Genomic DNA, 26,584 nt, shown 5'->3' with positions numbered 1-26,584 from the left:
TCTCTAAAAGTGTACCTTTGTAGTATGTCCATAGCAGCAATAGAGTAGCAGTTGGACTATTACAGACCTACTAGAAAAGAGATGAAGAAATTTCCTATTATATATCCAACAATTTATTTTATGACATATTGTGTGTATTTTTCAAGTATTGGTCTGTTTACAATCCTAAGACAACACTACATTAAAAATTTGCATTTTCTTGTGGTGCGAGAGTGGAATCAAGGAACAAGTAGATTTTATAGATAGCAATCTCATAGATTGAGACCTAAAGAAAGCAAAAATAATTTTTTAACACTGAGAGAAATCTAACTGATATTGCAGAGAGTGAATTAGCAAATGCTGAACTACATACTCACGGGAATTAGTGGGTGTGGGTTTGTGGTTTGTGTTACAGAGGAAGTTAGACCCCAGATGACCAGAATGATCCTTCTTGGAACTGCAGCTGCCCAGTGATGCATCCTGCTGTGTTATGGTGTGTTTTTTCCACTAGCTAGACTGCAGGTGTCTGAGGTTGTACAGCAAGGAGTACATGGCAATGGAAAGTGAGAAGTGTATTGGATATGTTACTGCAGCTGCTTGCTGGGAGTTGGCTCTGCTATGGAAAGGCTCTGGCTGAAGCCATGGGTATTTGAGGCATGGTGGTCTTGCTTGATCATCCTGGCACCCCTGATACTTAAATCATGCTCCATGGTTAGGATTTCCCCATGTTCAAGATGTTATGATGTCTGCCAGTTCAATTAGGGTAGCTGTAAGGCCAAGTCTCTAACAGGAAAAGCTTTTAACTAAGATCCAATCTGTAAAATAACGTAAAACAGAGAAATAAATAGAGACATTTTAAAAAATCTCCAAGCCTTTAAGGCAGAAATGTGTTTAAAAGAATAACTCCACTAAGTAACTTCTTTTCCTCTGAAATTTTCTTCTTACAGGAGTAATTAGTTAAAGCAGGGATAGCCCAGTGTTACAGAGTTCAACTCCTGTGAGTCAGACTGAAGTCTAGCTACTATTTTTTGGCTACCTTTATATAGCATGCCTGTGTTTGTCATCACTCCTCTCCATTTTCTAATGTCAGAATGAATCATTTTAGGAATGTTTGTATCAGTTCTGTATGAAACCAGACAAGCTGCAGCTTACCGAGCTTCCAAGGTTCCTATTTTCTTGTCAGTTGACAAAGTTGAAACCTTTTTATTTCTTTTTCTCTCTTTTCAAAATTTTTTTCCCTTTTACAGGAGGAAAAATACATTGATTGTGTTTAGTTCTTCTTTTTTCCCCCTCACGTCTGCCTCTTTTCCAAACATGCCAAGTCTCTAATTCTCTAAGTGTTTCTCTTGGTCTGGGTAAGGGTTCATTGAGTCTGGAGCAAGGATGGACTGATGAATAGGGGTTTGCAGTAAAGCTGGTCCACCCTGGCAGGCAGGACCATGGAAGCAGGGTCTCTGCACTGTTTGCAATCCCTGCCAGGATATCTGCAAATCCGTATTAGGATCATATCATGGCTTTTTCCTCAAAGTGAAAGACTTCTTTGAAGGAGTTTCCTTTTATGTAAACAATTCCCACAAGGAGCTTTTTAATTCCCCCAATCAGACACTTTGTTCTTCCAGCTGTAGCACAGATCTTCTTTGTAATTTTGGTCATTGTTCAGGCCACCTACTGCAGCACCAAATGCAGAAGGTGATGTTTACTGTGGTGCAGTTTACTTGAGAGCTGTATCTCCACTGGAACTTGTAAGGAGTTTTATTTGCAGAACCACTGGGGGTTTGTAACTTGGGCATCCCTTTCATCTCCTTTCTTCTGATAACAGGTATTCCTCAGTGTTACCTGGGTGCATGCATTAGCATTTTTGTGATAGTCAGTAATTAAAACTTAACACCTCTCTAAAGAGGCTTCACAGTTCTTATGGCAGAGGTGCAAAGAAGAACTGGAAACATTTAGGAATTAACTTTCTATTTTCTTGTTAGTTTGCTGTTGTCTCACCCCATTCCCTGCACTCCAATACCTAAAAAGAATGTTTTAAAACACCGAACAGTATTTAATAACATTAAAATAACTACAGTAAGATTTGACTCATTTCTTGTTCTGGACAGGATTTTTGACTGGGAATAGATAAACAGTGCTGTTAAATATTCAGGGCACTCTAAGCTAGAAGCACAGGTGTTCACAACATAGCTTTCAGTTGCCTTGTGCTGGGCTCTCGTGCACAGATTTCTCCATTGCTCATTGCCTTGAGCAGATTTATGCTCAAGGTATAGAATCACACAGTCACACAGGTTGGAAAAGATCATTCATCCAGCACTGCCGTGTCCACCACTAACCCATGTCCCTACGCACCACATCTGCATGTCTTTTGAGGATTTCCAGGGATGGTGACTCCACCACTTCCTCTGACAGCCTGTTACAATTCTTGGCCACTCTTTTGGTGAAGACATTCTTCCTAATATCCCGTCTAAGTTTCTGCTAGTGCAACCTGGGGCCGTTATACAGTGGGTATAAAGTAGAACTGCTGTGATCTAACAGTAATTAGTTTGCTCACTTTGTATTCATATAAAAACAAGGCAGAGAACGACAGAGAACCATGATCACAATATAAAATTGTTAAATAAAATGTATTTCGAGTATGTATTAATCTAGCAGTGTACTATAAATTAGTTAAATTATTCAGTTTATCTTGGCATAGAGATAGATAGTAGAGCATTGGTTACTGGTGAATGTAAATAATTTAGTGGTTTATAAACATAAAGTTCTCCAGGGATTGTTGCACAATCCTTGAGTGATAACTTGCATTTGTATTCCAAATTAGCTTGAAGAAAAAAGGGGAAAAAAATATGGAAAGTTGTTTTTTTTATCAAGATGTAGAACAACCTGTTCTAAATTTTGTCTACAAATAAAATACAATAATTTTGTTGAATATGAGAGTATATACAAAAATAGGCATTAGAAACTGAGGAAAGTCTTCTATCTTAAAGATAAGAACATAATTTGGTTTCTTTGAGGGTGCAAATCTGCACAGCTCTATTGAATTTAGCAGAGTTCCTTAGGCTTCCAGTTGTTTTTGAAGAGGGGCCAAATGCTGGCAGATAACCTGATTATTGTAGACATTCATACCTGTGAAATCTTTCACTTTTTAAAGGTATAGATCTCTTGAGGTTAGAATAAGATGAATATTACTTCATCAGTAATTACAGTATCTGCAACAGTTAATTTGTGTATCATAGGATTTTAATCAAATGAGTGCAGTAAGGAAGTTCAAAAGGTGGAAAGAATTACTGAAAAGCACTTTTAGTGCTTTAGTCACTTTTTAGTGCCTTTTAGTTTTGTCTACTCTCCCTTCTCATTACAGATTATTCAAGCTAGTGATTTCTCTTTTTGGAAAACAAGGCTGATTTAAGGAAAAGGACTTAAGATAAAGGGTTTGTTTTTTTTTGCTATTTTAAGATTTAAATCTTTATAATTTTCCACTGGACAGTGTGCTGGGCAATAAAGGAAGAGTAGGGGGCTACATATACCTGTCAACATAGTACAGTGGATTGTTTCTTAGGGCTCCTAGGTTAAAAGAAGCAGGGGGAAATGAAAATGTTATTTTCCAAAACAGAAAATAATTTAAATTGGTTTTGTTCACGACCTCAGAGAGGGCGTGGTGCATTTCTGAGGGGGCTTTGGCACATCTTCATTTACCCAAGGCAATAACCACAGGTACTTGCACGTGATGGGAATTGTCTACTGGAAAGGAGCTCAGCAAAGAGTTGCCAGGGAGTCCTGGTGAACACCAAGTTGACCATGAACCCACGATGTGCCCTTGCAGCAGAGAAAGCCAGCACCTTCCTGAGCTATATTAGGCAGGGTGTTGCCAGCAGGTGGAGAGAGGTGACCTTTCTCTAGTTAGTGATATATCTGGAGCTCTGTGCCTGGTTCTGGACTTCTCAGTGCAAGAGAGACATGGATGTATTGAAGGACAAAGAGCCAGGAGTATGAGTAAGGAACTGGAGCATCTCGGAGTATGAGGAGAGGCTGACACAGCTGAACTCAGGGATAAGTGAAGAAAATAGAATTAGTCTCCTCAGAGGCACCGAGTGACAGGACAACAAAAACTGATATACAGGAGGTTTTCTCTGGACCTAAGAGAAACCCAGCTTTTTCTCTGAGGGTGGCACAGGTTGCCCAGACAGGCTGGGGAGTCTTTCAGTCCATCCTTGGAGACATTCAAAGCACAACAGGATGCTCTCCTGGGCCCACCTGCTGTTGCAAACCCTGCTCTCCCAAGGGGATCCAAGTAGTCAATCTCCACTGGTGCATTCTGATCTGTTATTACACAATTCTGTGATTTCATAGAGGTTAAATATATAAGAGAATATTTTCATTGCACCTCATTACACATTCCCAGTCTGTTAAGAACACAGGAAAATTTAGCCTTTTCATGATTAAAGTTCTGAAAAACTGTCTTTGAATATTCCTTAAGCTGCTGGAATATATTCTCCAGCAGAGGGAAGAAGCCACAGTTTAGAGTCTTAATTGTGTTTATAGAGATGAAAGAGGTAAAATAAGCATTCTGTGCAGTAAAAAAATGTAAATAAAAATTTCAAAGTTAAAATTATAGGTGTATAGAAAAGTCTGAAAGTCAGAGGAGGCCTGTGGAGATCATCTGGTTTGACCTTCTGGTGCTAGGGCTGTGGATGAGGTTATTCAGGGTCACGTGAGGCTGAACTAGCAGGAGGATTTGTACCATTTCCCTGGCTGCCTATTCCGTGATGCAGAACACTTTTCTTAAATCCAGTTGAAATGTCCCCTGAAACAACTTGTACTCCTGGTCTGTTGTCTTGTTGCCATGCACGGTGCTGAAGAGAGAGAGCACCTTCATCTTCTCTATAGCTGTTTTTTTAGTTATTGGTGACAGGCATCTCCCCAAGGCTTCTCTTCTATGGGTTACCCAAGCACATTCCCTTACTGACCCCTCTTTGAGTGTCAAGTTATCCAGTCCTCTCACTGCTTTGATGGTCCTTTGCTGGATCACCTACATTCTTTCTCTCTTTTAAAATGAGGGAAATTCACTCCATGTAGTCCAGGTATGCTTCTTCTGGTAAGATTTAGCAGCACAAGGAGATTTTTCCAGAACTCTATAAGGATGTCTCATAGCTAGTTATTAATATCAAAATAGTTTTCCTAAAGTCTAAGGAGAAATAAATATCACTTTTATTGGATAATTTTTCAGGGTAGTGCAGAAAAGAGTTAGTCATAAGGGTGGTGTAAAGTATAATGGATTTGAACTTATTCTGAGGGGAGACAAGGGGTATTCTGCCATTAACTTTGTGGAAGCAGGGAATAACAAATAATTTTGTAGAAGGTGTGCTGAACTGGGACTGTGGATAGTTGGACTAAGAAAATCAGTCAACCTCCTGTGAAACACAGAGAGCCCTGGGGCAGCCCAGAGTGAAAAACCTTACAAAAACCTCCTGAACAGGCCTTTTTGCTGAAAGTATACAACTTTCCACCTCAGAGGCTGCTTACTTGGTTCTATATGGAGAATTGGTCTTGAGATTTTTGTTGAAAGATATTGCAATGAGACATAGTGAACACTGGCCTCATTGTGTGAAGTTTGTCTGCATCCCTCCCTTGATGCTCTTTTCCTTTGAAGGCTAAGCCTTGCTGAAATAATTGGGACTCTGGGTTTCTGTACCTCATTTTTATCAGAAAACTTGGAATATAATAAGGATTTACATGTAAGTCTATCTAGTAATCAGTAGCTGTAAAAGGAGTGCTCTTCCCCCTCAGCAGAACAGAGTGATGAGCTGGGACTTTGTATTCCCCGTTTAGGTTTTCCAAGATGTAGATAATGTTAACCTTTTACCTGTGTCTGCCAAATACAGAACTGACAGGAACTGATTCTCAGCCCTGAGTTCAGTGGTTTCACACTGCCCAGAACAGATTATCTTGGGGAACTTACAGCAAAGGTCCAGAGCAGAGTCAAGAAACGTCTTCATAAGCATGGTGCATGAGTATTTGGTGCATGGATTCTCTACTTGGGTAGAGTAGAGAATCCTTTTTATTTATAATATAGATTTATAATATAGATTTATAATCCCTTTTATTTATAATATAGATGTGTTCCTTTAATTTAAGCCCTTCCCTCAAAACTCCTGTTTGTCCTTAGTAGTAGAAAAAAAAAAGGAAAAGGGACAGAGCATCATCTTTTGGATATTGGTTTCATAATAGAGCTTGGATTGATCATTAACAGGTTCTAAGAAAGGCATCAAAACTCAGGAGTACGTCTCTTATCACAGAGAAACCAGTTGTGTTGGTTTATAGCAGGAAAGTGAAGAATCTTTTCTTGACTAATGTTGCTTGTCCTGTTAATGTGTGCATCATGTGGTGTACCTGCAAAAGCTGACCAGGCAGTGCATTTGAAATGTCCTTCTAGCTAGCAAGGAATGAAAGTGAGGGGAGTCCTTAGTCCTTAACTGGAGGTTTTTAAAAACCATTGTGTGGATAAGATTGTAAGTTATAACATTCCTGTGTAGATAGTCACAATCAATAGCCCTGAAGTGAGGGCATATGTGTAGAGTGAGAGAATGCTGGCTGCAATGGGATTTTTATGAGATGCCGTGGAATCTGGTGCTTTTCCTTTGTAAACTGTAAGCTCTTGTGAAGTGAAACAAAATCTCAGTTTCCATTCCAAAGAAAGCATCAGTCATATGAGAATGGTCAACTTGAAAACATGGGCCTTGACATTCAAGAATCAAAAGTCTCTTAAATACCTTAAGAATGATGGGACAGTTCCTGATTTTGAATGATGTGTCAGTGGTAGAGGAGTATTTCCATTCTGTTGTTGGTATCCTTGCTGAATACTGTGTAGTGAAGTGGCTGTTCCAAATCACACCCCCAAGCAAGCATCCAGACTCCTCTGTGACCAGAAGAAAGGGTTAAGTCTGAGTGGATACTAGGCATACTTGGCTTCCCCAGCTGTGTTGATGATAGACTTGCTTCTTTAAGGGTACAGCTGCTGGTGTCGCTGTTTAGGAATAACCTATTCACACCAGATTCTGTCTTAACAACTGTACTTTGAATGCATTTTGTTATTGTTTTCTTACTCGGAACTGGTTCTTAATATATTTAATATTTTTAGTGCCCTACAGATACCAAAGCAACGTTTGGGGTCCACCTAAAAGTAGTAGGAGACTGGACAGGTATGTAGAAAAACAATTCCTTTTCAGAGACAAATGCCTTTACTTGAACTTTTCTCACTTTCTGGCTTCAGCACAATTGTTCCTTGATGGTGGTGTATTGTCACTAGAGATTGTTCATGCTTGTTTTCCCAAAGTTATTTTTATTACATTCTTTATACAATCCCTGCTTTATTCAGATGTGCCATTTCCTTAAATAACATGTTTTTCCAACTGCTAGCTGATCTTCTGATTGCACTGTAATAATTTTCAGCATTCCTCCATTTCTGCCTCCTTTTCTTGTTTTTGGGCAGCCTGCTACCCCTGTGCAGTGCAGTGCCTCTGTGCATAGTAGTCTGCAGAAATGCTGAAATGTGCAGCTCCCAGATAAGTGGATTTTGATGCCAACTGTTTGGATGGCAGCCAGGTTAATTAACGCCTGTGGTACACTGAGATTACAGGTTTGCTTTCATGTTCTTCCATGCTCTTCCATTGCTCTTTGAATGTCCTCCAGACCAGGGGTGTAAGCCAGGATTCCCCGCAGAGGAGTACGGCAATTTGGTGCTCCCTGTGACAGCCGTATACTCAAGTGATAGTTGTCTTTATTCCTTAGTGTCCGACTTTGTTCTTGCTCAGCATAGCATTTCCTTGTAAGGAAGACAGATACACAGCAGGGTCTGGTTCGTTTCTTGGGAAGAAATGTTCTCCATGTTAATTTGTATCAGCTTGTGTTTGTGGAAGTGAGTCAAATGAGCTTGTCGCCCTAAGAGGGATTAGACCAATGCAGAGATAATAAGTCTGTGCATATTTGTTGAACTTTCTAGTCGGGCTACATACTTGCCTCTGCAAGACTTCAATAGGGCAAAGGCTGGGAGGGCAATGCCATATGCACATGTGTTCCATAATCCCCCTGATTTTCTCTCCTTGCTTGGAGTGTTGGTCTGACAGGGGCAGATTAAGCTCTAGTCTGCCTCTGAATGATGTCTCTTTTGTTAAGCATCATTCCTACATGGGAGATGACAGTAGGCTATTGGAAAAGGGGGATGGAGAAATACTAGCTAAATGATTTTCCCAAAATAAGTGGCATCTTTAATCAGTTTTCTGATTACCTCTCTGGTGTGAATTGCTCTCTTTCAGCATTTATATATTATTCTCCCAAGTCAGTATCTACAGTCTCCACTGAAAGGAAGGTCTATCTAGGTTGGACTGTGTGATATCCAGGACACTGTCAAGTTACAGAGACCATTTATTGTAGTAGTTTTGCTAAACAGAGATCTCTCTCCCAGTGTCAAATGTGCTGTTGAGAAGCAGAGGGTTTACCCAGCCCTTTATCCTGCAGCAGTACCATGGAGCCCTGTTCTCACTCATTCCCTCAAGCCCTGTGACAATTAATAGTCTCTAATCTGCTGACTGTTTGAGGAAGGATTATTATATTTGCCACATTACTTATTATCTTTCTTAAGCATGCTCTAAAGGCTGCTTCTGCAGACAGGATATTAGACTGGAGTTTTTATGGGACATACTGTCATTTGAGCTCTTTTCGTGACCTATTCTCTCAGCTTTTATCCTATTTATTAAAATTGTCTTTTGTATCACTGTGTCCCATTCCTGACAGTTTATACCTGACACCAAAGAGACTTGATGATTTATTTCAGACAACTCAATTACAAGCCTAAATTAAAAGGATGCAAGAGAGGTACAGATATGCCGTGAAATGCAGAGAAGAACTGCCTAGTTGAGGTATTTCTCCTCTGGACAGCCTGAACTTCTGCTGCCTGCACCTGGGAGATGTGGTGAAGGAACATTTCCTGCCACTAGCTGTAAGGACAGGAGAGGGAGTACAGACTGCTGGCAAACCAATTCCTCAAGTTGTTTCGGGTCAAGTGCCCTTAATAATGTCTCTGACTGATATTTTGAAAATGTAATAGAATGCCTTGTTTTGTAGGTTGGGAAAGCAACTGCATGTCAAGAGAAAAGGGGTAATAGTGTTTTCAACTCCTGATGAGAAGTTGTTGTTGATGGGAGTCATTTATTGCCCATATCTCAGTGTATATAATTTTAGATTTCACATAAAATAAGCTGAAAGAAGCAGCTTTTGGAAAAGTCAGTAATTCTAGAAATAATGCTTTGCGCAAGAGCTGATACTTAGTAGATTTTCAGGCAGTACTGTTATTTGCTTTTTAAAATCAACTATTTGAATAATGGAAAATATAGGACAGAAAAAGTAGGTAAGAGAAGAAGAAGCTACAAAAACAGTAGCAGAGACTTTTGCAAACCAACCGGTAATCTAGACCCCCTGTTTCATGCTCCATTCAAATGAAATGGTGCTGAGCTGAGAATCTGCCCCCTTGGAAGCAGATTTGGATAAAAGCACAGATTTCCCTTCCATTATATAAGCACCCACATCCTTTTCCAATACAAATCTGAGATTGCCTATTTCTCACCCATGTTGTGATGGTATTAATAACTGTGTAGTGCTTAACTTTCATGTTCGTCACAGAAAATAAACACAGAGGCACTGGTATTGCTGTAATGTGCCCTCAGATGCCTTTGGAGAACATATTTTCTCCTGAAATGATTCCCATAACTTTGTAGACCTCTGACTTGTTTATATGTCTAGTTTAGGATAAGACAAGCCAGGCCCCAAGAATGCCTTTCTCTCTTCATTCATTGTAGAGAGTTTATCTATATCGATCTCATTGCCTTAGGTAGTTCAGTTAATTGGCACTGGTTGTGATTTTTCCCATGTAAACATTTCTAATTTGATTTTTCCTTCCATCTTTTGCCATGTGCCGTGGGTACTGTGAACAGAGGAACAACTATCATAGACTTTCCTAAAAATGGGGTTGTGATTATGCAATTGCTGTCCTGCTGACGTGTGACTGCTTAAGTCAGCACCCATTGTATTAACAAAACATTCCGTGGCTCTGTGGAACAGCCAGGTTTAGTTGGACAGTCAGGACTTGGGTGCCCAAGTTAGGATATGTTTACAGTGGTTGATTGCAGGTGTGTAGGTTGGTTTAGCCCCGTGGTGCAGAGCTGTGTCAGCCTGTCCTCCTCTGTGGCTTCGTCAAGCTGAACTGGTGGGTGTTTAAAGCCTGCAGTAACACCGAGGGTCCTGCAGTGGCTCATGCATGGGTCAGAGCTGTGAGATGCATGGATGAGCTAATAAGCTGACCTTGTTACTGACCATCCCCTCTAAATACCTGTTTTGTTCTGCTTCTCTTGGTACCAGTGCTCGCCTATTTTTTCTTTAGCTTTGAAGTAATTGTTGGCTTAGTATTTACAACATGATTTGTTGGAAGGGTTTTTTTTGTCCCACTTACTGTCTAGTTTGTCCTCAGCATTGTCATCTATCAGCCTTATGTCTCTTCTGTCCTTGCTGCTGCCTCAAGAACTACTGCTTGTTTAGTTTTAAAGCTGACAGTTCATCTGGCACCCCTGGAGGGAAAAAGAGAGGCCATGGGCCGTGCCTCACGTCCAACAACTTGACAGCAGTGAAAAAAAACGTGGCAGTGTATCAAGACAATGTGTCTCCTTCACTAGACAAACTTCAGGGTGTGAGACAGAAAGTGATATTGATGATGCAGAAATAACAGGCTTCAGAAGCCGTGTTTTTTGTGGAAAATAAATACAGAGCACTCGGAGGTGTTGAGGTGAACTGTATGCCTTAAGGCAGTCAAGCATTGCTGTTATGTTGCAGTGTGTTGCTGGAACAAATTGATGTGGCACTGTGTTTAGAACACTGATGCTGTTCTGTGCTGTGCAGTTATTTGTGTAATTTTTATCTAGTAGTGACACCATCCTGCTGTGTGGTTGTGGATGTTCCCAGAGACATTTTCAAGGCTTGTTCTGAGCACTGGGATATTTATTGTGGAGATACCATAAGAACACTTGAGTACCACCCATTGAATCTGAGAGTTCTGTCCTATAGGTTACTAAATGTCATGGCAGCAGGAGGGGGTGATGTGTGCAGGAACTGTCCAGATAGAGCCAGAACAGACAGATTATGGAGTACTGATGTGCTTCATCCCAATAAACTCCAGATCTCATCAGAAAATATATATCTTTCCTTCATTTTTTTTTTTTTTTTTTGCTACAGATGAGGTTATGCCTGGTCACTGGGTCATTCAGGTACAGGTGACCTTATTTGGAATCCTGAAATGGTGTGATGGGAATTTTTGTTACATATTGTCACAGTCCTTTTTCTGGAAGGTCCAGCTTTGGAGCAGGAAGTTTCAGGAGGGAAAAACAAACAAACCATTTTTCAGTTAAAAACAACAATTTTCCAGAGCATGGCAAATGTATGAAAGCATGGATCTTGTTTAATTCCCTATGGAGTAAGACCTGAGACAGCAAACAGCACACACCCCAAATTACTTGTTTTTAAATAGAAAAAAAATCAAAACCAAACAAAAAGGAAGGCAGTTGTTTGGGATTGTGGAGCCTGACTAAGGATTTTTCTCACATTGACCAGAAGAAGAAAATGACATGCCTTTTAAATGCCTCTGAAGGAAGAATGATCTGAACATTCTAGTCTTGAAGAGTTTGTCAGGAGTATCTGCATGACCATGTAAAGCTGTTGCAGCTCCTGATTTAGGGGATGCCTGAAGCTTCCCAAGGCTGTGCATTCCTGCACTTACCTGGAACTTCTCATCAAGTGTAGGATCTAGCAAAGAGGCAATATTTTAAGTTCAGTAACCCTGAGGACAGAACTCAGTCAGTATCTACTGTATTGTTAGTATCAGTATCTACTGATCTTGATTCTGACTGGAGGCATGTGTGCAACAGAAGATGACAAGAAGGAATAATAAGACTACAATATCTGCCCACAGGAAGTGACAAGGTTATCCCAGGTTCACTGTAACTACTACTGAGTTTCTTTAAAAATATCTACTCACTGGTGACTAACATTTGGTCAATTCTTTTGCTGTTACCTCAAGCTCTGTTTGATTTGGGCCTTTTCCATTCCATAGTAACATTTTTTTCTGTTTAGTTATTTCATGAGATTCCTGGCAGGCTGTAAAGGTGCTAATGACGTGGTGCTGTCTGTTGTTCCAGCAAAATCTGTGTGTGGTTTGGGAAGAACAGGGCAGAGATGAGATAGGTGTTATTTTCCACTGGTAGATTTTATGACTAACAATTTTTGTATTGTCAGGGAATCTTACACTTCTGAGGAAGATAGCAGAATTGAGTGCTAAAAAGGTTTAATTGTGTTTCCTTTTAATATAATTTGGCATTAGTAATAAAATGACACGCTTACGTTACTGGGAAGTTAATATGCCTTAACACTATAATGAGTCATAGTGTACTGTAAAAAATATTAATTTTATTCTTCATTGCCATTAACGTTCACTATTTATTTTATTTATTCCTGAAAAAAGCTCAGTAGAAGGCAAGATTTAGAGATTGAAGAAAAAGGAGAACAGATTTAGTTTACTAAAAGGGGTTGAAAGCCCTTTTCCTCTGATTAACTAATGCTAAAGGTGAACATGTCTGAATTTTTGGCTCCAGACCTGGATTATTTTACATTAGTTGAACTCCAGCTGACTTAGTACCAAAAACAGTGTAACTTGAGTCAAATCCAATTTGAACAGTTAATGAGTTTTACGTCTAGAGGGCGAAAAATATATTTGGGTGAGAAAGCTACATTGAGGGAAATTTTCTCTTACACAGAAGTCCTTTCTTGATGCATTCTGTTCTTTGTAAACTTCCACATTTTTGCATATCCCAGGCACTTTTTAATCATGTAATGATTATAGAAAATGACATGGCTCAATGATGTAAATTTATTTTTATCCTTTGATACATTATGCACTGGATGTTTGGATGTTGCTGTAGTTGTAGTTCCAAGAACAGAACACTGCAGGATTTCTTATCATGCCTCATGGCAGGAGCTACAGGAGTGAAGCCTGTGGAGCACCATTAGCATGTAGCAGCTGATAAAATCAGAATGAATGTAGGGAAAAAAAGCAAAATGCTTTCCACTTTGAAAATAGAATTATTAGAGAGAAAAGCTCTAGGACATGTATTTGAGTGGACTGCCAGGCGTGTTTCTGGTTTTGTAATCACTGTGTGCTGCCTTTGCCTGCTTAAGAAGGCAAAGTTGCTGTTCCGGAGTTGCCTGTGTTTCACCATTCTTCTGTTAATGTCTGCTTAGGGAAGACTCGTTCTTACATCATTTCTGTGCAGAGGTACACAGCTGCTTCAAGCACTGAATATACACAGTTTGGCTGGATTTTCAGGTTCCTTTGAGTGAGCATGGTTTCTAGAGAAATATGAGTTCACATCAAAATACCATCTCTTCATGCATATCTGCACTTCCCTAGGCCAATAGATTCTCTTAGATGCCATCCGAGTTCTGCTGAAGAATCCTTGCCAAATGTCTAGCTTTGTTCCCAGTTCATTGTTACTTCTCCCTTGGGGACAGAAGAAAAAAAAAAAGACACATTTTAGATTTGGAATTTTGAGTTACCACACTTTAACTAAAAATTGTTGGTTAAAATATCTTGAAAGTAGATTTGAAATGGTTCTTTTTGGGATCTTTTCCTAAAAGATTGTAAAAATTGCTGTAGTTAATAAGGATAAATGTATTTCAGCTTTAGTACATAAAAAAGGAAAAACTTCTGTAGGAACTGTAGATATTTATAAATTTTGTGATCAGAAGGAACAGTTATCTTTACCTACTCCTGCATGATGCTTGACAGTTTCTCAAAATAATTTTTATACAGAAGTTATATTACAAGCCTGGGGTTATAATGTTCTGTAGAGTTTTCAGCTTCAACCTTTCATAGGGTCTTTTTGTGCTCTTTGTGAAAATGAAGCTCAACTTTGTGATGATTACATAAATTAGTAGTTTTTTTCCCATGTTTTTCATTTTTCTCCATTCTCTTTTTTGCTTTTTTCCTTATTTCAGCACAAGAGCCACCACTAGGAAACATGTGTGCATTTTTGTTGTCTCCCATTTGTGTGCAATTTGTGCAGAAAATGAACGCAGCAGCTTTGAACCTTCTATTTGGTTATCTGTTCTATTAAATCTGAGTTTTGGGACCTTGTATTTGTTTGGTTCTTTGCTTTCTGCACCCTCTCCATTTCTAGCATTCCCTTGAAATAGAGAAGCAGGGTTGCATTTCAATTGAAGCCTTGTTGGTTTGGGCTCTGGTGTGATTTAAAGTGTAGTTCTCTTTTGCATGAAGACCACCAGTAATGGTTGTTGTTGACCTGTCATGTTGCCCAGTATTGCACTTTATTCCTTGTGTTTTTCTACCTGTCTGCTTATTTCTACTGCTGCTTGGGTTGGAAGGGAGGGAGGGGCCTTCACTTAGAATTTGTGCTGTGTTCAGCAGTTAATTCTGTGGGAGTTGATTAAAACTCCCACAGTATTGCAAATGTCAATATGATCAAATAACGTGGTCAAATGAGGTTTCCTATTTTCACAACAAGCGTTATTAAACTGCTTGTTGACATAATATTAGCTTTGACGTTCTAGTTAGGATATCTCATCTCCTTCATTGCAGTATTTTTTCTCATTCTTTCTCTAAGTATATTTACTCCACTTTTCCCAGCTACATGTCCTTACCCTGACTTTCAGTCATCCTTAGACAGCACTTAGCTGTTCCAAAATGGCTTTCCATTCCAAAATGCATTAAAATCAATGCTGGTCTTGTTTGTAGGAGGCAAATCCCACACCCCAAATTTTATCATCAGTTCCCTACAGTTGCTTGCAACTCAGCTTTGCATTCATGTGCCACCCCCTCCTGTTGCTCAATGCTGTCCTTTTGTATATGCATTGTTTCTCAGATGCATCAAAGGAGAGCTGGAAAATTTCACACCATAAGGAAATAGTTCATGATCCAAGAACTTTTAAGGGGCATCTTGCAACCACAGCTCTCTTTTGCCCCATTCCTCCCCTGGAGAAGGATCCCTTTAAATCATAAATATTATTTATAAAAATTTGGCACCAACCACTTGTGTAGTTACCAAGTGCAAAAATAGGATTCAGGTGTTTGTGGTAGCTTCAAAAAAGTTGACTTCTTTAAAGAAACAAATCCAACCAAACCTTAGAACTTGCACAGAAGGCATCATGTCATGAGAACTGGCCAACAGCAAGTTTCCACAGCTTCCCCAAACAGATATTTTGGTATCTGCTATGAACAGAAGAGTTTGGTTTAAAATATTTGTAGCTACGCATTTTATATGACACACAAAAATACATGCTAATCACAACTCTTTACTCAACTTTGAACCTTGTGATCTTGTGCCTCAAAGTTTGGATACCCCAGTGCAGAACACAGGGGTGGAGGCAAGTTCCTAGTGGGAATGGAGTCAGACTTGCCAGTGCAGCCCTTGTTTTAATAGAAAGGCATCCTTTTGTGAGTGTCAGTCCACTAAATTAATTTGTAATAAAAACCTATTTTATTTCCTTTCATCAGATCCTTAAATTACAAAAGGCAACGAGGCAGAAATGTATAATATACTATGAAGTTTAAGATACAGCAAAGTAAATTAATTACTAGCACATCCCGATTTTGAGGGAGACTTGAACTGGTGGCTGTTAGACGCTGAACGTGGCATTTCTTTGAGACAAAGGTCTCAATTATCTCAGTATTAACTAAACTGCTGTGAGGAGAAACTGTAGGAGGGAATTCACAGCCTGGCAATCACTTTCTAAAACGCAAAGGAGATTGCACTGTGGTGCATGGAGTAGACTGTGCTGTGACAGCAATAAATAGCCCTTTGGTATGTAGTGCAGCAGCTGATGGGCAGGGTGCAGCGTGTATTTCATGTCACTAATATTATAACCCACATTTCTGCAGCTCTGGCATATTCCTCTTCTTCCTCTTTCTCTTTCTTTAAAGGTTTTTTTTCCTCAAGATGGGGACAAAGTCTCAGAGCTTGTTTCAAAAAGCTCTTATTAATATAGTTTGTAACATTTGTAGCAGATAAAAACAAAGTACGTTATAATAACATAATATTTTATGAGAGGGAGATTTTGTAGGAAGAAATAATATCTTTCATTAGATCAGCTGAAACATCTGGGAAAGTCAGGTTGTCTTCCAGGCATGCAGAGCCTTCAGCAGGTTTGACAAAGAAGCAGCAAAGTCAAAGCTAAGAGAAGGGAATGAAATAACATTCCTGGCTACTTTTTAAATCAATTTTTTCTTTGGGAAATATGAAAATTAAATTTTCCTAGTAAATGAATAAAATGTAAAATATATGGCTTTTTTTTTTTTTTACAAAAGTTCATTTAACTTTTTAATAGAAAAATACTTATTGTTTCTCAAATAATTCATATAGTCAAGAATACTGTCTGAAAGCCAAAAATATCTTGTAAATACTCTCCCAACTGCCTCTTAGGATTTGTATGTCTCCAGCTTTCTTTATCTTCTCTTGGCTGGGTTCCCAGCTTAGGGTATATTTGCTGTAATATGCCATGGTCTCACTCTCTTCTGGAGAGAGACAAGCACATCTTGGCAGAGTGCAGTTTCTGGCAGGAAAACTGGGAAAAGAGTTGGGCATGTGAGAAAACTTAACTATGACTCTCATGAAGTCCTGCATTTTATTTATATATACATGCCCACACACATCCCTAAACTTTCAGCATTTAGGTGTGGTTTTTATATTTTAATACCTTTTTTCTCTTATAATCTCAATATTCTTGTTAAACAACGGTTTGATTGGGAATCTTTGACTATCTACAGATAGTAAAATTTGGACAATGGTTTACAGAAAGCATCACTGTGTTCTTAGTGATTTGAAGGGAACCTATCCTGCATATAGAAGCTGATAACCAGTGTATGACTGCTTAGCTTTTTGACTTACCTGGAATCAGAAAGTTTTTAGGATAAAATGTTAGTAAAACTTAAAGTTATGTAGCGAACACCATGATCATGAATGAGAGAGTGCTTCTCTGCTGGGGAGAGAGCCTGGAAAGTCTGTGGATCCAAATAAGCATATTAGTGGTTTTTATATGTATTCGAGAAAAAGACACTCAGTGGAGGTGACGTCGACTTCTTTCAGTGTTGAAGGGAGATTTTGAGGAGAGGAAGAGTTTCAGAGCTTTGGCTATTTTGGGTATTGCTCAAGTGTCTGCTGTGAGGATTTTACTGTACTGTCAGTGATAACAAGTACATCTACAGCCTCCAAAAAGCCTCCTCATGTTATGTGAAATTAAAATAAATCAGTGGGCAGTTTGTGCTCTTCACTGCAACAAGCAGCTTTAAGGACTATCTCCTGTCATAAATTTAGCATATTCCCTTATTCATTAAACACACTGTAAGTGCCATTTCCTCAAGGAAGATGCCACAGACACCCACGCACATTTCAGAGTCAAAGCTGTGGTGCTTTGCTGTGCTTTGCCAAGTGACTGGTGCCAGCCTGACGGCACACGGCTTTCCCTCAGGGATTTCACTTCTGTGTCAGCTGAGTGTCTCTTGAGTTTAGCTGTGACTGGTTTGAAAAAAGCAACATTTTTAATGGAAGACATTTTTACAATTTCTGTTATTTGATGTTTTCATTTTTTAATGTGTTGAGGGAATTATGCTAGTTGTGCCCTGTAATCAATAAGCATGGCAAATGAAATTTTCTCAGTGCAATTTCCAAAAAAAGCAGCAAATCCTTAATCCAAAAATTTGTTAAGAAAGAATATTTCTTTAGGAGTATCCCATACTTCCCAGCACATATGCACCAGAATGTGCCATGTCTGGGTGAAGAGGATTTAATAATTTCTGTGCTGTTATGTATTGCTGAGTTTGTGATAGTGCATTGATGTATTGTTATATGCCAGTTCATTACTGGTAACTGATCTCTAATGATCGTTTTATACTTACAGGAATTGGCAAAATCACTTTTTCAGATAGAGATGTGCCAAGTCATTTCCTTAAAGTGATGTGAGAAACTGTTTGATCCAAATTATGTTAAACCACATTAAACCACGTTATTTTAGAGTTATCAGTTTCATAGTAAAATTTTTAAGCTTTTCTCTCCTGTGTAAGGCTGGGAATACTTTTTCTGTTGACTTGAGTAATAACAGACTTTCTATCATGTCTGTGTTATATTTCATTATGTTCATAACATTATAGTTGAAAGATGGAGATGACAACCTTGTAGAAAATCCCACAGCATATTTTAACAAAAGTCTACACAAGAGCTAGTGCTAAGTCAACAAATGTAAGTAATTGTAAGAAATTATGAATTAAGAGTAGATGAAAACTACCCAGACTAGGTTGTATGTAGTAGTTTATATTCAGGCAGTTGTCTGGCTTAAGTTCTCAAGAATGACTTGTCTAATTCAAATGTAAGAAGAAATAACAGAATTGCTCACATCAGGATGAAAGTAAACCATGCTTTGGATACATTTTCTGATACACTTGTGTGGATTAAGTTTTATCACCTATCAAAAAAAAAAAAAAAAGGAGGAAAGCAGTATCTAATGGCTCATTTCATTTATCAGTCATTCAAACGATTTCCTGCTAAGGTTTTTGATATTGCCCTTTGAGAGATTTTATAGGAAATGGAGCTTCAGATGTGATTAGATCTTTGGAAAACATGTACATTTCTTTCCAGTAGATCATACCCAGCTGACTAGCAAAATTTATATAGGAAATAGGATCCAGCTGAGCTCTGGTCACATTATGCTATGTAATGCTTCAGTGTAACTAATGCTTTTAGAGAAGTGTTTGTGTGTGTTCTCTGAAAGAGACAGGCAGCTGAAAACAGAGGAGAAATGATTTTTAGATATCAGTGGAGTCCCTTAGTACCCTGTTTCTGCTTTTTTTTTATTACTGCAGTAATAAAACCACTGTTACTGCAGCAGTTTGGTTCAGCCAAGTGTTTGGCTGGACAGGCATTTCCCGCTCAGGGTCTGCCAGCACCGCTCACACCCAGTGCAGTATCCAGCTTCCCCTCTGGGCACAGCTGAGCACCTTCCCTGCAGGGATCCACACGACCTGGCTGTGAGCAAGGCCAGGTTAGGTCTAATGATCCCTCTAAGGTCAGCTAAGCCTTGGTGATTCTCAGCATGGGGATCAGCAGCTCAGCTCACGGCTGCTGTTGGAGGGATGAGGGTTGGCCAATCTCCACTTTATATTCCAAGGCTGTGAGTGAGGGTCAATTAATAAGGAGACTCCCATTCTCTTTCACAAATGCCTTTTTTCTTTGGCATTCCCCTTCTTCTCCCATCCGTGCCCCAGCTGAGAGAAGGCTGTGTTTAACTTTCCCAGCCCATCTGAAGCTTGCTGCAGGGCAGTGTCTTGTCCCGCATGTCCATCAGCGGTGCAGACAGTTGTCCCCTAACCTCCTGAGCCCCTCTTGTCAGACAGATACAGGTTTGCAGTTTTACCCAGAGGTGGCAATCAATGGGAGCAGCACAAAATATTGCTATTCATATTTTCCTCACAAGCAGGCCTGCTGATTATATCCTAGAATCATAGAATGGTTTGGGCTGGAAGGTATCTTAAAAATCATCTAGTTCCAGTCTTGGAGACAGATAAAACCCAACAGAACATGGCCATGAGCAACCTGCTCTTTCTAACCATGCTTAGAGCAGGACTAGATTATCTCCTAAGATGTCTTCTGCCCTCAACGATTCTGTGATTCTCTGTAGTTATTTAGAGTAATTAATTTGCATGTTTGAAAGTAATGATGTAGTTGTGTCTGTATTAGTAAGAGGTTGAAATGGTCCCATGCTTACAGTTCAAATTGTCACCAAATATGAATAGGCAAAAGCCCAAGAATGAGTTCACAGTGACTGGCAGTGGTTTTGTTATGGTACAAAATTTCAGTCTTGGATAGGATTAATTCCAATATTTTGTCACTGCCATATTAATCTGTTTAATGAAAAGTTCTTGTAGCTTGTTCAAATGTATAAAATATATGACAGTTGGAAACTTATTTTTAGACCTGACTAAAAATACCAGTGGATGTATGCATGTGGGTATGTGCTGGTGTTTAATACATTTGGTGACAAGCTAATACACATGGCTGGCAGTGATGAGACTGTGGCAGCCCAAGAATAACACTTTGGAGTCAGGATAACTATTTCCATGAAGACATCAGCTCAGCAGCAATAAGAGAAAAATTATTAGGAGTGGAGTAGAGAATAAAGCCAAGGAGATGAGTGTGCAGCTGGTGGGTGTTTCTGTGGTGCTACCAGGACTTCAATCCTGTGTGCAGGTCTGGTCTTCATCACCCAGACATGACGCTGGCCAGAGTTTGGGAAGGAATGGCAAAGATGATCAAAAGCAGAGAGAGGCTTCCAAACATGGGATAACTGACTATGCAGGGACTCTTTAGCCTGAAAAAGATATAATTCAGGGGGATATAGCGACAGTTTGCAAAATCATGCATAATGCTGGAAGAGTGGGTTGGTGGAGCCTGACTGTTCACAGTTTCTGCCAGTATCAGAGTTTTTGGCCATCAAATACAGCCAGTGAGATTTCAGAGCAAGCATAAGGTGATGAATCTTCATGTAGTAGGTGAGAAACACATGGAGCTCCTTGTCCAAGAGTGTGGAATAGATTAGGTTTACATGGGGACTGGGCAAGTACTTTAAAAAGAAGTCTAAGAATTTCTTAGTAGACAAACCACCTTAGACGCGGAAGATGCACTGACATAGAAAAGCTTGAAAGCAAAAGGGTCTTAACCTGTGATCATTCTTCCATAGATGTGTCTGCAAATGAATCCAGATATTAGAGTAGGGGGACCTTGGTGTAAATCAGTAGAGCCTGATGAATTGTTTTGCTCAGCTTTTTAGAAGCAAACCCTCTGGAGAGGTGCAGAGCTGGATACTATTGCAGTAATTGCACAGCTGGATAGTAGCTCCATTTCAGTGTTAAAAAGTTCCATGTAGCTTTTGAAAGGTTGATGTTTCTCCAGTTTCTGTATTGGATTACAAGTCACAAAGAGAGAACTAGTTGAATCTCCCCTGCTTTGCATAGTTTGAGTATTTTTTTTCTTTTTCTGTGAAATAAGGACTTTTTAGAACAAGTGTGACCATGTTATCTTAAAGCCCAAAAGGATATACTGGTGCCTAATCATGTCTTCTGGCTTGTCATGAAAGAGGAAAGTACAGCACTAGTGAAGGAAATGGTATTTGAGCCTTCTTGCATTTGCTTATGGGGAATTCAAAAACCAAAGTACAGCCCTTCATGGCCAAAGGCAGCAACTGTAGAATGCAGTGCTATAAAAAACCTTTTTTTAATTTATTTTTTTATATATTTATTTTTAAAAGGAAGATTTGCATTTTATTTCCTTCAGTGCATGTATTGATAAAGGGTTTTTTTTTAAAGTTGAAGTTTTATGTTGTTTAGAAACCATGTTTTACTGTTGTGCTTTGTGAGAGCTGAGTTGTGAAATGAGTTCTACTGTCATGATAGAAATAGTCTTCTATCTCTAAGGCAAAAAAATGTTCCTTGAAAATTGTTCTAAGATTCCTTGATTATTTTGAACTCCAGAAGTCAGCTAATTCCCAGCTCCACTAGGGAGTTGCTGTGTAACCTTCAGAAGGATTTGTAACTCAACAGTGAGCATCAAGACTGCTTGACTTTGGTGTTGTGTCCACTTCTTTTCCCTGGCTGTCTGGGAAACCCGGGTCTGGCAGTGTAGCTAACAGTCTGGGTCACTCAGTGATGTCAGGTCGCCCTTTCAAAATGCAGTCTAAATGGGGTCCTCAGAATCTCTCCTCCCTGTTCTGAAACAAAACAAGTGATGCTTTTGCCTTCCCATTATTCATCTTCCAGCATTTTAAGGTTCGTGGGACAAGAACTGCCTTTTGTTCTGTGTCTTCATTGGCTAATATATGGCTACATTTACCTAAATCATACACATTGTTTGTAGTGATTGTAGTGCAAATGAGGGAGATCTAGTTAGAAATAAATCCATCCAAGCTAATTTTGATGTAGCAGCTGGGACAATTTAAGGACACAAGAAAGATGCTAGAGTTCCATCAAGAAAAGGATTTGCTGATGCTGGAATCAGGGAGGGAGAATGATTTGGAACTGGTAGGTACACAGCTAGAGAAAAGAGAAGGAGCTTTTTAGAATGCAAAGGCAGGTTCGGAGGGAAAACAGAGCATACACAGACTTTCCTTAAAGAAAGGAGGACTATTCTGCAGGTCCAGAGTGACTGGAAGTTCACTGCAGACCTCTGTAATGATTAGTTGAATTCCTTATTTTTCCCTCTCTGCTTATAAACTAAAGTCCTGTAAAAGAAAATGTTGAAAGGAAGGATGATCACTGTTTATTCGCTTACCTTGGAAAATGAAGAGTCCACTTGCCTTTCTGTAAAGGCTTTTCTATTTGCCTTAATAAATATAAACAGCAAAGAGTTTATATATAGTTTTCAACTTTCTGGGCTTTCACTAGTTTTCAGGGTTTTCCAGTAGCTGTGTAAATAATGACCCTAATTAGTCTTTCAGGTGACTGATCAGGAGGGAAGGAAATGGTGGTGAAAAATAGGAGAATTAAACTCTGTGAGGCTTAATGGACTCATGGAAGTTCAATCTGGTCAAAAAGCCTGTCTCTATCAGCGAAATATGTATGTTTCAGGGGAATTCCAAGGCTGATGATCTAATCATTTTGGAACCTTTTGATCATCAGCATTAACTCATCATCTTTTTTTTCCCTCTCCTTTTAATATGATGAAGGATATTTGTAGCACTGACTCTTCAAGAGGAGAGAAGTGATAGCTCCTTAACTTCAGGAACTTTGGCCATTAATAAGCCACAGGTCAAACTAAAATATCAGACATTTCATTTTTATGCCATCTTGTTGTTCATCATCGTTTTATAGCCCTGAACTGGCAAAGATTTCTTCCTAAATGCCTTTTATTTTTACAAGGCACTGTGGAACTACTTATGACAGCATTTCCAAATTTATAGAGCTTGAAAACAAGTCAGATTAGTGCATCTCAAATCCTATTAAATATCATCATCAGTTTTAAAAAAGATGATTTCTTTTTAAATTTATTTTATTTTAATTACTGCAAGTTGTTATTCATGACATGAAAGGTGTTCAGTCCACTGTGCATTTTGCATAAAACTAGGCAGATTTTTTTAGTTTGAAATTGCAGAACTTACAAGTGTCCTTGTGGTGAAAGGTGGAACTGATACTTGTTTCTCAGTGAATGCAGGAGAGGTAATTACAGAAATATCACTACAAAATATCCAAATGTAGAAGTATCACTATGGATAGACCATTTGGTAGACAGCTTGGCTGGCTGCTGACCTGCAATTTCTGTACTTTATAACGGATGAAGCTATTCTGTTCTCCAACTCTCTGGATGCTTTCTCATCACATTTCTATTTATTCTTATAACTTAATTTTAAAAAAAAACCCATAAAACTGGTATTTTAAAAATCCTTATCTTGCTAAGCCAGTTGCCATCAGTTTTACAATGTTCTTAACTGAGCTGATTGTATGCAATTCAACCTTTTTTATTAGAGGTTCAGAAAATGGTCCAAAGGTGTTGGGTAAAAGATGGTTGGGATAAACAAACCAGTAAGTCTCAGACTTCAGTTATATAGTGCAGTAACTTCATAACTTCATACCCATCAAACTCTGAAGGAGCAGGGATTTGATTTTTCAAGACCCTTGGAATTCAGCAGAGTGAAATCACAGTGATAGTGGAATGACTTTGCTGTTATTTTCTGTAAGGTATTTTGTAAGAAGAAGAAGTGAGAAAAGACAACCACAAGACCTGACTTTTAAAGTCAAACCTTACACAACTGCAGTGTGTGACTTTTGGCATAATTTTTGAAGTGCTAAAGCAGTAAGAGCTTCAGGGACGTGACAGCTTTAAAAAACAAGGCCAGTGCTCATTGTGCCACAGTGTGTTTCTGTCTACAGAATGTGAATAATAATGTGTTTTAACTCACAGGGACTTTCTATACAAATTATTTTTCTTCGCTTTGAGAAGCCCCAGATATTAAAATATTGCAAAAATTTCCTTTGTCTCTCTTTCCACTTGTGTAATTGTGTATCCTGGAAGAAGGAAACTTGACTGCATAACCAGTTTCAGTGACCTTCAGACCGTATGCTCATTCTTGCTCTCATTTTTCTGACATTGCTGTCAACTCACCATACTGAGCACAACCCCGTTCTGTTTGATGCAGCATTAATCTAAATATTTTAAAGGGAAAATTTCTCTTGAAATGCATCCTTCTGTCCTTGTAGATTAACTGGCTTGGCATAACATAAAAATGTTAAGGGCATTTATAACTGAGGTTGCTGTAGGTGACTTGTGATTATGTTATGCTGGGAGGGGGAGGAAGAGCAAAAGGTAGAATAGAGAGAAGAAAAATTAGATAAAAGCCAGGGAAGAAAGGTGTATAACCATATAGGACAGGTTAAAGCCATAAAGATTTCAATGGCAAACTTTCTCTTCTTTATAGTCTGCAGCCTTCCTGATTTAGGAGAACAGGGCATAAGACTGTGTTATTACAACCAGTCTCCAGTCATCACAGGTAACTAATTATGCTTCATGTTTAGCTAAATGTGAATGGTCTCAATGAGACTGCCTAAATTTAACTGGGGACTTCTCTCTGATAAAGGATTTGGAAGGAATTGTACGCTCAAAGTGAAAGTCAGGAGGAAGTTGAGTTGCTCATCATATTGAAAACATAAGCTTGAGCATAGGATATGACAGTGCAACCATTCTTAATGTCCCTGAGAACTTTGTCCTGTGGGCAGACTTAGGAGAGCACCAGTGAGACAGGCTGCAGTGTCGCACTCAACAGAGCGACAAAACAATCAGTGGGATAGCTGATCTCAGAGCAATGTGAACAATCCTGTAGCTAGTACAGACTTAAACTCATGCAAATTGTATGAATAGAAGGAGGTACAGAGAAGATAATTGCCAGTTTTCAAAAGTAAGCAACTTTGGCTAAGTAAATGTTATTCTTTTTTATTTTAACGAATCAGACCAACACCTAGACAAAAGCATCACAGGAAAAAGGACTCAATTTTGAAAGACACCTCTCTAAAATTATCCAAGTAATGAAAAGATTGTGACCTGTTTGAGTTCTATTGATCAACTACTGGTTGCAAATCAAAATAATGCAAAAATGCTCTAATTATTGGTTTCATTAGTTCTCAAGTCTTTAATTTGTTGTAGCATGATTTAGAACAAGGTCTTTGGTTTCTGAAAACGTGCTTCCTCCTTTGGGGAGCTATCATTGTGACTTTTTCTTGTGAATTGAAAAGGCTTTTGTAAAGCATTACTCTTCTCATTGTTGTAATTCTCATTGCTCTTTGTAAGAGCACCAAAAGTACCTGTGCTGGCAGTAGCTACCAAGACTCTTGTCACCTCCCTCATCACCTTGATGGAAGGTCCTTAAGGGCAATAATGTCATTTGTACTGCAGTGACTTTGGTAATACGCACACATACACGTAATAGGAGACTGTCATAGAGCTGGAAAGTGACATGTGTATACAATGGCCCCATGGGACAAATCCTACAGATTCCTGAATGCCATTTCTCTTTCGAGGATTTACAGGACATGGAGGTTAATGTGCTGGGAGAAGCTGTAGAATAGATTCGAGATGAGGCACAACACTACCATATAGTGTGTTTCTGTGGCGTCCTGATTTCAGCTGGAACAGAGCCAGTTTTCTTAGTAATAGTTGGTACAGTGCTGTGTTTTGGATTTAGGATGAGAAAAATGTTGATAACACACTGATATTTTAGTTGTTGCCAAGTAGTCTTTATGCAAAGACAAGGACTTTTCATCTTTACATGCCCTGCCAGTGAGAAGGCTGGAAGGCATAAGGAGTTGGCAGGGGCACAGCCAGATCAGCTGACCCCAGCTGGTCAGAAGGATGTTCTGTACCATATGGCATCATGTTCAGTGCATAAACTGTGAGGAAAGCTGGCCAGGAGCTGCTGCTCAGGAACTGGCTGGGCATTGGTTGGCAAGTATGAGCTGACTGCATTGTGCATCACTTGTTTTATCTATTCTAATTATTTTTATTATTACTGCCATGATTATAATTTCTTCCCTTGTCTGTCCTAGTAAACTGTCTTTGTCTCAACCCATGAGTTTTCTTGCTTTTAGTTCTCTGATTATCTCCCCCATCCCACCATGGGGGGAGTGAGCAAGCAGCTGTGTGGAGCTTGGTTGCTGTCTGAGCTTAAGCCACGCCACATGGAAAAATGAGTAAAGTCATATGGTGAAAAGAAAATACATCTGCCTGGGAAATTTGCCATGGTGTGGGGGGAAAAAAAGTTGACTACAACTAAAACAAGATCTAGCAGAAAAACTGTTCAGGCCAATTTCAGATGCCATAACTTGGCTTCTTTTGCTCCAGTACTGGCCAACCCTGTCACATTACTATTCAAAATATTTTCAAGATCACTGCTTGCTGAATTGAGTCCTGGAGTGCAGCCAAGTGGCCTTGATCAATGTGGAAGGGCAGCAGCACAAGAAAAAGTCACAGAG

General features: G+C 39.2%; 1 protein-coding gene across 2 annotated transcripts in view; it reads left to right on the top strand.

The window, feature by feature from the left end:
• Positions 1-26,584, top strand: part of NOX4 (NADPH oxidase 4) — a 109,745-nt gene that overhangs the window by 35,305 nt on the left and 47,856 nt on the right. For both annotated transcript variants that reach the window (XM_063394461.1, XM_063394462.1), the window contains one exon: positions 7,112-7,172. In XM_063394461.1, the coding sequence (XP_063250531.1) occupies positions 7,112-7,172 (61 nt within the window). The remainder of the gene's footprint in view (positions 1-7,111; positions 7,173-26,584) is intronic.

The sequence above is a fragment of the Prinia subflava genome, chromosome 3 (genome assembly GCF_021018805.1).
Source record: "Prinia subflava isolate CZ2003 ecotype Zambia chromosome 3, Cam_Psub_1.2, whole genome shotgun sequence".
In the NCBI taxonomy this organism is placed as follows: domain Eukaryota; kingdom Metazoa; phylum Chordata; class Aves; order Passeriformes; family Cisticolidae; genus Prinia; species Prinia subflava.
The sequence above is the reverse complement of the archived record's forward strand: the minus strand, read 5'-3'. Positions and strand labels throughout refer to the sequence as shown.